This window comes from Lichenostomus cassidix, chromosome 3, assembly GCF_008360975.1.
Source record: "Lichenostomus cassidix isolate B80296 chromosome 3, HeHo_3.0, whole genome shotgun sequence".
Lineage (NCBI taxonomy): Eukaryota > Metazoa > Chordata > Aves > Passeriformes > Meliphagidae > Lichenostomus > Lichenostomus cassidix.
Window position 1 is genome coordinate 109,687,132 of NC_139483.1, and position 11,686 is coordinate 109,698,817.

At 44.3% G+C, this 11,686-nt stretch overlaps 1 protein-coding gene across 2 annotated transcripts; it reads right to left on the minus strand.

Moving 5' to 3' along the window:
• Window positions 1-1,519: 1,519 nt before the first annotated feature.
• On the minus strand, window positions 1,520-11,551 carry LOC146440465 (L-threonine 3-dehydrogenase, mitochondrial-like). 2 transcript variants are annotated; one of them, XM_085057142.1, is made up of 9 exons: window positions 11,433-11,551; window positions 9,046-9,247; window positions 8,676-8,718; window positions 7,495-7,565; window positions 6,813-6,962; window positions 6,328-6,500; window positions 5,317-5,407; window positions 4,621-4,890; window positions 1,520-4,406 (listed from the first exon to the last, which is right to left on the minus strand). In XM_085057142.1, exons 2-9 carry the CDS (start codon window positions 9,227-9,229, stop codon window positions 4,267-4,269), a joined length of 1,122 nt encoding a protein of 373 aa, XP_084913268.1. In that variant the 5' UTR covers window positions 9,230-9,247; window positions 11,433-11,551; the 3' UTR covers window positions 1,520-4,266. The 2 variants fall into 2 exon arrangements, with proteins under 2 accessions (XP_084913268.1, XP_084913269.1); XM_085057143.1 differs by having other exon boundaries at window positions 9,046-9,242; window positions 11,433-11,549.
• Between the last annotated feature and the right edge of the window lie 135 nt (window positions 11,552-11,686).

Here is an 11,686-nt window from a genome sequence, read left to right on the forward strand (position 1 = left end):
ACTCTGAGCTGCTCTGTGTCATCTCAGCCATCCTTAAATCCCTGGAATTGCTCCAGGAGCTTCCCCCTCCCTGCCCCTCAGCCCCAGCATGCCACAGGCACTCAGTCCTACGGGGAATTTAGGATCACATACAGTTATGCTGTAAAAGCCAGAAATAGCCTGGAGAGCATTTGTCTGGCCTGAGGCTCCAGGAGAAGGGCAAATGCCAGCTGATGGTCACCTAAAATAGACACTGCCTGCCTGCAGGAGGTCAGGAAAGCCATCAATCCCAATGGAAATGTGGAGTTTGGCGAGGAGGCTGCCAGGTGGAGATCCCAGCTCCTGGATTTCCCTCTGGATAAGCCAGGTGCTCTCCTCTCTTCACTCCCTGGGCTCAACTTCTCTTCCCTGCAGGAACACAGAGCTCCTGACAAACTGTGTTAGTTTGATTATTAGTTTGTCAGTTAGATTATTAGATTAGTTGTTAGTTGATTCCATCCCAAGGAGTGGCAGGAGGGGTTTTCCAAAAGCACAGGGGTTAATCCCTCACATCCCTCACACCTTTCCACTGAGGGAAGGAGCTTCCTCCTCTTCCAGCACCTGTTTTATGTCTTAAGCAGCCAAGAGGAGAAAGCAGCTCCCAGCCCCATCCAGCCTGTGGACACTTCCAGGGATCCAGGGGCAGCCACAGCTTCCCTGGGCAACCTGTGCCAGGGCCTCAGCAGCCTCACAGCCAAGAATTCCTTCCCAATATCCCATCTAAACCCATCATCCTTCAATTTAAGGCCATTTCCTTTGTCCTGGTTTTCAATCCCTTGTCCTAAATCCCTCTCCAGCTCTCCTGGAGCTCCTTTACGCACTGGCAGGAGCTCTGAGGTCTCCCTGGATCCTTCTCTTCTCCAGGTGAACACCCCCAGCTCTGCCAGCCTGGCTCCAGCTGCAGCAGCTCTGGCACTTCTAAAAGCCAGGCTGGGCATGTGACAAACAGGACTCAACAAGATCCTTGGTTTGGATCAAGGGAAGCAGCTGGGAAGAGCACTGTGCTGCAACACCCTCCCATTCCACAAGAAGCACAATGGTCACAGTCATTAAATCGTGGTCAAGAGGAGTTTTCTCCACTAGAGGTTCCCATCATTGGAAAGCTGAGGTGTGGGAGGAGGGAAAGGCCTGGTTTCACCTGCAGGGAGGGTTTATCCATGGATTAAGGAGGCAGGGTGGGTCTGTGGGGAGTTATGAGGAGAATGCTCTCCTCACCCATCCCTGCACAAGCTTGTCCATCACAGGTTGTGCAATAACTGGAGACAGGACCTGCTCAGACACAAAACAAGGCTCAACAGGGCCTCACCACCCTCACAGCTAAGAATTCCTCCCCAATATCCCATCTAAGCCTGCCCCTCTAGCAGTTTGAAGCCATTCCCTGTGTCCTGTCCCTCCATCCCTTGTCCCAAGTCCCTCTCCAGCCCTCTTGGCTCCCCCAGCACTGACCAGGAGCCTCCAGCACTGCTCTCACCTGCTTTACCCAAGGATGACAAACCCAGGATCCATCTGCATAGGATTTTATTAAAGTAGGCATCACCCACAACTTACAATAGTTGAAAAAATATTCTTAACAACCTTTTTCTTTTTTTTTTCCCTGAATAGGTAATTTAACAGCCACAGTGCTCAAGTGTTGTGAGGGCAGTCTCTGTCAGAAGTCAGACTTCAAACTGGTAGCAAAAGGTTTGTACCACATCAGGTTGGTTTAATACAGAAAAAAAAATGTGACATAATTACAGGAGAAGTTAATGTGAAAGACATGGGGGAAAAATGTACAGAGCATTGGTCAGATTGAATATGAGAATTTCAAACAAGACTCAGACCTTGCAGACACATTGAATGACATTCCCTGATTGTCACCACAGTTACCTCCAGACCACTCTCTATTGGAACATGGTTTGTTTCAATTTTGAAAAATTTAAGTTACTGAAATGTCTGGTCCTACATAAAGCAAACAACATCTTAGCAGGAAAAATATAAAATTTTGTTCAAAATGCCACAGGTTTGGATTTCACCTTTGCTCTGACAGCTGTTCCAAGGCTTTTGTGTAATTCCACCAACAAGGACAGTGCATTTCAGGAAAAAAGAACATTCCTGCTCCTCACTCTCACTGACTCCAGCTAAACTGGAGCTGGAATGAGGCTGAGGGGATCAGACCCCAGGACTTTGAGTGCCATTAGGAAATGGAGTGAGATCCATCAACAACTTTTTATTTTACACTTCCCAAGGGTGGAACAGAGGCATTGAGGAGTGGACAAGACACTTCAGATCCTTTACTGCCCTTCATCTGCTGGCTCCAGGTCCCTGGGAGATAATCCAGTCTGGATCCAACCCTTTTTGCAGGGCAGAGGATAAATCCCAGCCAGTCTCTCCTTGCATGGTATGAAGGGAGGGCCAACTTCACTGACCCATTGGGCCAAAAATTACACTTGAGCTTTTGAGAGTTACAACAGTGGCCAAGGTTTAAAAACTTGTCCTTTCAGCAGTGTAAACAATATGAAAATGTTTCAGTAACAACCACGACCCTTGAGCTTAAATACCTGGGAAATTCCTACTTTGCCCACAGATGAAACAACAAAAGTACAAAAACAAGAGATACAAGTGTAACAAATGTTTCTAATAACTGGGTTTCACCACAGAATCTTCACTGGAAGGTTACTTTTATGAGGAAACATATTCCCTGCAGGAGAACTCCTGCACAAGAGACAAAAATCTGATCATGGCAGAGTTACAGAGAACGCAACAGACTCACAACCACCAAAGCACCATCACAGAAAACGAAGCAAACAAGTTGTAGGCAAAATAAAAATAAAAATACTTGAATGTGTTTACCTACACACACTACTGGAGTATACAAGACAAGAAAAAATATGGAGAGCTTCCTGTAGGGAATTTCCAGTCATTTTGAAAATGAAAGATATTTCTCCTTTGAAAAAATAAAATAAAATCCAAAGCTCCCAGAGGCTGTTTCACAGCTAGAGTAGCTGACAGCTCAGACTCACATCCATGGAAATTGGTATTTTACCTAAAATGACTTCCCTGTCTCTCCAGTTTGTCATTTCCTGAAGTCTCCTAAGTAGCTTTTGAGCTGACATCTCTTCCTCTCACGCATCTACTAAAACTCCCTTGTTCATCCCAGAATCTCCTGTGAATGAAACTCAACGAGCAGAACAGCCCTCAGCTGTAGCTAGGAGATGCTTTCAGCTTCTGGATCCCTCTCTGGAGAGTAAAAGGGTATGAGTTACACATGAACAGCACCTACAAACACAGTGCATGTGGAAAAGGGGGTGAACAGGAAAGATTTCCAAGGCTGACATGACTCTAACAAGGCTCCATCCTCAGCCCACCTTTAAAACTTGCTCCAGGCAGTCTGTCATCCTGCACTGCAGGGACACCAAACAACTGGGAGAACCAAAAGTACTGCTCATAAACCCAGAGAGGGGCTTGGGCTGCCTGAAATCCCACCCTGACTCACATCCATGGAGCAGCTCTTCGGATTTCAGCTCTCCCTCCGAGGTTGCACCGGAGGCAGCGGCACTTGCAGAGAACAGGACAAAGCTTTGCTTGTAAACCTTGTTTTTTTTTAAAGCATCATGAGAATTCAAGTCCTATTCCACTTCACATTTATAAGCAGCATTGTAAGGATGCTACTCTGTATGCCCTAGGTATAGAAAAGTGTATGCTTAGACAGCACTAAATACAGACATAAATAGGAGCTATCGACCAAAGTTTGGTTTCAAACTAGAATTGCAACGACCCCCTGCAATTTGGATACATGAAACAGCATTTCTGATGTCTCTTTTGTAAGCAAAGAGTAGAAAGGATCTTATCTTACTACAGCCTGACATCCTGCAACAGGAAAATGCAAAACCTATAGTTGACTTTTCAGGATATGCCTGAAATGCCAGGTTGGACAATGCCATCCCATGTTGTTTGCCGAGGAAGAGGCAGGAATGATTGGAGAGCCATCAGCCAGGACTAAGTGCCTTTTTTTTTTTTTTTTTAGTGTTTTCTTTTTCCTAAGTGTGAAAGTTCAAGAATTCTGTGTTTGTCAGCAGTGCTGTTTGGGGACAGCACCCAGTGATGTTGTTTATCTAAAGGACATTCCAGCTACAGGACGTTTCTGCCCAACTCTGTCGCTACTTACGAAAATTAGTAACTGACATGCTCTAAGACTCAGAAAACTAGAAACTAAAATTCAGCCATTTCTTCCTGGTCCTCTGTGGAAATCTGGAAACATCTGAAAGCATTTCAGTTAGCTTGAGCAATCCTGGAGTCAGACCCAAGGTAGCCAAACATCGTGGTCACCAGCTCGGGGAGGTCATAATCGTGTTTCCAACCCCAATCCCTGCGGGCATTGCTGTCGTCGAAGTTCATGGGCCAACTGTCAGCTGCAGGGAACAAATAAAAAAAAAAAAAGAAGCAAGAAAGGTGAGGTTTAGGAAAAAATCTTTCTGAATTTTGAGATGTTTGAAATTCAGCTTTAGTAGAGATCAAACCATAAGGCTTGAACTGCACAGGAGCAGTTTGCAAGTGCCTATAATGAAAAGGGACTTTATTTTGCCCTTGATGTTTTTCTTATCTGCTGCCAGGGAAGATACTAACCTATGGCCTGCCTGACTTGATCCACGTTGTAGGTCATCTCGAGTTCAGGGACATACTTCTGCACCTCCTGGGCCAGCTCCTCAGGAGTGAAGCTCATGGCACTGATGTTGTAGGTCCTCATGGTCAGGGCTTCTGCAGGAGCCTCCATGATCTCCAGCGTGGCCTTCAGGCAGTCATCGATGTACATCATGGGCAGCCGAGTGTCTGGCCTCAGGTAACACTTGAATTTGCCAGTTTTCATGGCATCGTGGAAAATCTTGACAGCATAATCTGGGGGAGAGAATAATGGATGTGTGTGATCTGTGCTGTGGACTTCATGACAGCCAACGAAGCTCAGACCACCCCCAAAGTCTTCTGTCTCAAATCTGGCAGCAGGACTGTGTGTTATTCATCCTGAAATCAGAGTGGTTTGGGTTGGAAGGGAGCTTAACAACCATCCAGTTCCAACCCTCCTGCCATGGGAAGTGATGCTACTCACCACCCCAGGTTGATCCAAGTCTCCCAGACTGGCCTTGGACACTTTCAGGGATCCAGGGGCAGCTACAGCTTCTCTGGGAAACCTGTGCCAGGGCCTCACCACCCTCACAGGGAGGAATTCCTTCCCAGTATCCCATCTAACTCTGCCCTCTGGCACTGGGAAACCATTCCCCCTTGCCCTTGTCCAAAGTCCCTGTCCAGCCCTCACCAGTCACTCACCAGTTGTTCCCCCACCAGGCTGGGAGTCAGCAGAGATAATCCCTGGATACCTGAGGCAGCGGAAGTCCAGGCCATACCTGTAGTGGTAGTACTGGGGAGGGAGGGGAGAAACACAGGGTCACACACCAGGAGTTGGTCACACAGCCAAAATTTTTCAAGAAAAATCTGCCACAGGGTGAATTCAGCTGTCCCAGGACAGGGATGAAAGGAAAGGAGCTCCTGAACAATCCCCATGCCCTGCCAGGCAGCTGATCTCGCTGCTTGCCCTTTTCCAGCTCACATCCACGTCAGTAAATAGGAATTCTTGCCATGGATTGGTTACTCCTGCAGCTCTGACTGGTGCTCAGAAACTGTATAAAACTATCAGCTTTAAAAATGCTGGTTATAAATAACTAAAAATAGATATACTACAAAGCCAAAAGAGAAGTTGTGCATATGCAGATTCCCATGGCTTTGGCTTTAAAGACTTTTTTTTCTGGGGAACAGGAGCAAAAGTCATCATTGTGTACCTGCTGTCACAAGGCTTTGTGCACTGTCCTTTCTGCAGTGCCATTCACATGGGCACTGAGACAAGGCAGAGAGGCCACAGCCATAAAAAACAGGGAAAGGAATTATACTAAAAGCCAGCTGGTTGCCAGCTTCCCATTCTTTGTGCTTTTCCCAACAAAACTGAAAAGATATTTGACCTTCAGAGCTGCCTCAGACTATGGCTGAGTACTAAAGTCTGAAAGAAGGAAAGACTGGGAAAAGAACGAGTGAGGAATGTTACCAAAGCAATGAAGTTACAATCACAGAATCATGGAATGGCCTGGGTTGGAAGGGACCTTAAAGAACATCTCATTTCAAACCCCTGCCATGGGCAGGGACACCTTCCACTATCTCAGATTGTTCCAAGCCCTATCCAACCTGGCCTTGGACACTTCCAAGGGCAGCCACAGCCTCTCTGGACAACCTGTGACAGTAAAGTTCTCCCAGGACTTTTAGGAGATAAATAAAAGAAAAAGTTCTCACTTCTCCCATGAGTTCAGCATGGACCTTGGAGACTCCATAGATTGTCCTTGGTCTCTGGATGCAGAGATCAGGAGTTGGATCTCGAGGGGAGGTAGGTCCAAAGGCTCCAATTGTGCTTGGAACAAAGAGCCTCAAATTATGCTCAGCTGCAATATCCAGAATATTGTGTAAACCTGGCAAAAAAACAAAACAAAACATGATTTATCAGAATATTTCTGCCTTCTCAAGTTACTGTAGGAATTATAGAATATCCTGAGCTCAAAGGGATCCATCAGGACCATTGATCCAACTCCTGGCCCTGCCCAGACACCCCAACAATCCCACCCTGAGAGCATTATCCAAAATCTCCAGGAGCTCTGGCAGCCTTGGGGCTGCGACCATTCCCTGGGGAGCTGTTCCAGTACCCCACCACCCTCTGGGGGATATCCTGATATCCACCCTAAACCTCCCTGACACATCTTTCTGCACTCAAACCCACCACATACCAGTGATATTGACAGCTCTGGCCAAGGGCACGTTGGCCTCTCCCACAGCACTGAGCAGGGCACTGTAGTGGAAGAGCCACGTTATCCGGTTGTTCACCACGATCTCCCGCAGGTTCTTGTAGTCCAAGATATCGGCGAAGATAAAAGGACCTGGAAGGGATGGAAGAAGTGGGAAATTGGCTGTCAAGGATGGATGTAAGGAAGGTTCTGCATGAAGCTCAGGGTGCTGTTTCTACCACCTAAATATATCACTAAACAGCAATGTTGAGGAAAAATTTTAGCAAGTTTCCAGTGAAAATGAAAGAATCTAAAATCCTACTCTATATCCACCTTATAATAAATTTCCCTGAGGAGGGAAAAACAGCACAAGTTTCACTTCCAACTTCTTTCAAAAGAATCAAAGCATCTCTTTTTACAGTAGCAGCATGATGTGCCTCAAGTTGATATTTTGGTCAGCAGCAAGGCAAAGCAGCAGTGAAAAAATGCAAAGAGAAATATTTAGGAAAAGGGAAGAATAGAAGAAATCATGATCTTGGCAAGATTTCAAAGCAGGAAGGCATCGTGCAGAAGGTTTGAACAGCAGCTTGTCAGTGTAATCCACTTATCACTTTGATAATTAGTTTATAAACATCAGAGGCAAAGTCAAGCTTTTTTTTTTCCATGTGCTTCCCCAGTCACTTACCACTATAAAAAACATTATCTGCAGGCTTTCTAATGTCAGACAAGATCACATTGTTCTTTCCAAAGCGTTTCCTGTGTAAAAATACCCACATGGAACAGTGAGTCCACAGCTTTTTGAGATAATCCATCAGTTGCTACATTGCTATTTTGTTTTGCAGGAGTGATAGCAGAAGAACAACAATTTCCACAATAAAATCAGTTATTGCACTAAACAAAAAAAACCCCAACAATCCTTTGAATGTCAACATAGCATCTTAAAAAATGATTAAATACTTCTAGTAGCAGTCAAGGACTATATAAAGATGGAGAAATTTTTTAGAAAATGAAAATACGTTTAGAAAAGAAACTTTCCTATCCTTTTCTTACTGAAAATTTTACCCAGGGATAATTTATTCCCCTGCCACTGGGCTTGTTGTAACTGCAGGCTACTTTTATATCAGCAAAGTAAATAAAAGAGAGAAATGGTGACCTTGTGTTAATCAACACAAGGCTCTTGGAGAGAGCAAGTCTGGGGCATTGGAGCACATTCCAGCCTCCCAATATTTGGATAATTTTAAAATATATCCTAAAAATGGCAGAAAACATTCAAACTGCAACAGAGAGTGCAGTGAGTCTGCTCACTTCTGGTCTTAGTCCAAATCCCCTCCAGCAAAGACTGTGAGCAAATGATACCCTGGAGCTGAGCTGGATATGGACAAGGACGTGGATCAGGGAGAACTCTTGGAGCATTTCATACTTCTTGAAAAGATAAAATGGAAAAAACAGAGTAGCTATGCTTGAGGTGGGGGAAGAGGAGAAGGAAAAAGAAGGAAAACTCTGAGGGTTCAGACTCTGAATACTCCCATTTAACTGGAAGCAAACAACTCAGCAGACGGTCCCTTAGGCAAAAATTATGTTATTTTGGGAATTGTGACTGATGGACACTCAGAAAGTACGTCAGGAACCCACAGCAAGCACAGGAGGGACAAATAAAATGATGGTGAAAATTTAATTATAGAATCATTAAGGAAAAGACCTTTAGGATCATCAAGTCCAGCCATTATTTACAAAGCTAAGAGGCACAAATAGCATTTAAAATTCAGGATTCTTTTATAAACAACTTTCCAGACAACTATTGCTTGCAGAAGTGATGGCTAAAGCTGGAATTCCTCACCCACAGCAAGCTAGGGAATAGTGACCTACCTCAGCAGCTTTGCAAGTCCCACCCCGAGCTGGCCAAGACCACCTAAGAGACAAAAATCAGAGGAAAAGGGAGGTGAGAATACAGAATTCCATTATTATCTGTATCACATGAGGAATTAGTATGATTTTCTCAGGGAGTCAGGAAGGCTCTACACTTTTTTCTCAAGGAACTGGTTTTAGAAGAGTTCTGGAATTAAAACAGTAAAAGTTTGCACAGGGTTCCCATTTTACCACCCGATGGAAAAGACCATCCCAATTCCAGGATATTTGGGGTATTTTTACTTCCAGAATTGTGCTCTTTGGGGTGAGAGGAGAGCAGTGGTGGGGCTCAGCTGAGAAGGAGGATTACAACTATGAGAGGAACGCTGACCTGTGATGAGCACCCGGGGATGATCCGACTCGGAGAAAGTCACCGAGTGAAAGCTGGCATCGGAGGCCACCTGGCGTGGGGACACCCCGATGCACCTCACAGGAACGATGGAAACTCCACAGCCACATCCAGAGCTCTGGAGCAGCTGGCTGGCAGCTCTGCCCAGGTTCCTGACGATTGGCATCTTCCCCCTTCAGCTGTGCTGCGAGGAGGGAGATAAAAAGATGACTCAGGAGTGACTCAACCCCATTAAACGGCTTTTAAAGGCTCCCCGAGAAAACGCTGCAGGCATCCAGAGGAATTTGATATTATCCAAGGGCTGGGGGATTGTGAGAGCTGAAAGCTGCCTAGGATGTAACATGAGTAGAGGTAATGTATTCCCTGGAGAGAGCTCCTGAAAATATCCACGGTACAGGAAAATGGACAGGGAGAACACTGTAAAGCTGGAGGTTAAAGCTCTTTTAAAAAAATCACTCAAACTGATTCTAGGCACAAATACAGAATAAAACAAAGCTGCTGTGATGCCACGTTTGGAGTGAAAGTTTTGCAGGCTGCCGTGAATAAGCAAAACTCCTCAGGATTGCATCAGCAAGAGCAGCTGAGCCAACGGAGGCAGCAGGAAATCTCTTTAAAAAAAAAAAAAGGGAGATTTACTCCAACTTAACACTCAGGATGGAAGGTACCCAGAAAGCAAACAGAAGAGTGGCAGGGTTTAGCCAGGACTCAGGAAAATGTCTTAATTATTTCACAAAATAATAAGTGACTCTGTGCTGCATTCAAGTTTGGTTTCTTTCTCTCCAAGGCTTTCATACTGGGGAAGGAATTGGAAAGTATCCCAAATAAATCACACCTGCAGCCACAACTGGTCGTTTCTGTGGTGCAGATTTACTTCTCTCAAATATAATTCTCGAGGCACAATCACTTAAATTCTTCCTTATCCCCTTTGAATGAATTTAACTCTTTCCCAAAGATCTAGAATATGTAAATTCCCAGCATATTTCAAACTAGTCTGATGAGGTTACCCTGTCAACTATTCCAAAAAGGAGAGTCAGGTAGAAGGAAGCTCTCCACGAGAAATTGCAGCAATTCATTGCTGCAGATGAATTCCAGCTCCTCCAATTGCAGAGAAAATCAAACAAATTACTAAATGTGGGTGTTCCTTTCACTTCTCAGCTCACCTGGCTGAGAATTTTCCGGTACTTGAGGGAGTTTTGCTATTTAAATACAGATTTGCTAAACTGCCTACTGTCTAATAAGACAGCCCCATAAAAAGTACATTTAAACTGATCAAAAAAGACTTAGTCTGAGATGCCCAGAGAGGTGATGGGAATGTCCATCCTTAGAAATATTCAAAATCCATGTGGACACAGACCCAGACACCAGCTCTCATAATAATCCCTTCCTATTTCAGCATGGAAAAATTAAAATGCTCCAGCACTGAGACTCACTGGTCTATGTCACAAAAAATTTCCACTCCCAAGTACCTGAAAAGGCATTTTGGGCTCTACAAAGTACAAATAGAACTTGGCTGTGACTAAAATTGGTTTCCCAATGACTGGACTGGTTTTTCCAAATGCACCTGGAGTGAAACCACAAAGGCTTAAGCTCACAGGCTGACTCAGAACTGTAAATGGATTTTACACTAGACACTGAAACACCCAGGCAGCAGAGCTGCTGCAAAAACCCAACCAGTGAAATTTATTGATTTTTCACATACAAAGGGGGTAAAAAAACCAGGTTTTTTTTTTTTACTAAAGTTGCCATAAATGCATATTTATGCAATGAAATTAATATTATGCCTTAAAAACACATCCCCAAAGAGCTGAAGTCAGCCCCAACACTGATTGACTTGCAAAAGCAGCTCAGACAGAAAAGCCCATTCTGTTAGATCCAAGTTTCCCATCTTAAATAATTTCCAGATGTTATTAACAGCTCTGAATACACAAAATAAAATTAATTTTTAACATAAAATTACAATTTTTATAGGTTTCTCTTTATACTATCCCAATGAGGAATACTTCTCTTCTGTTGGGAACTGAAGAGAAAAAGTATTATCTATATAATATCTAGCTATAATTTATAGTGGAAGGTGTCCCTTTCCTTCAGCCCATGAAACAGGATGAGCTATAAGGTTCCTTCCCACCCAAACCATTCCATAATTCCTCAATATATTTTCAAACCCTCCTCCCATATCGCTTTCTGAATAGTTCCTCATTTTATTTATCAAGTCAAAGTGATACTAGAAAGTGTCAGCAAAACGAGGAAGTTTTATCCTGAAACATCAAAGTTATTTCCCCCACCCCACTAACTTAAAATCAATAACCAATGCTAATTTCAAGGATTAGGAAATGGAATTGCTGCTGGAATTTTCCCTCTCCTGTACTCACCTGTCCTGCAGCTGGTGATAAGGCAGAAGCAGAGCAGAGAAGGCAATTTATAGGACACTGCCTCTTTGGAAAGCCAATCAAAACCTAGCAGAGAGTAGGAGTTGTCCCACACCTTAGGAAAAAAAAAGGAAAAAAAAAAACGTGCCTGTGAGAGCAGCAGCAGCCAGGGATATCACTTTGTTCCCTCCTGCTCGATTTTGAAATGCCTGGAAGTTTTGGATAGGCAGGGAGAGAGCTCTGAAAGTGCACAAGGA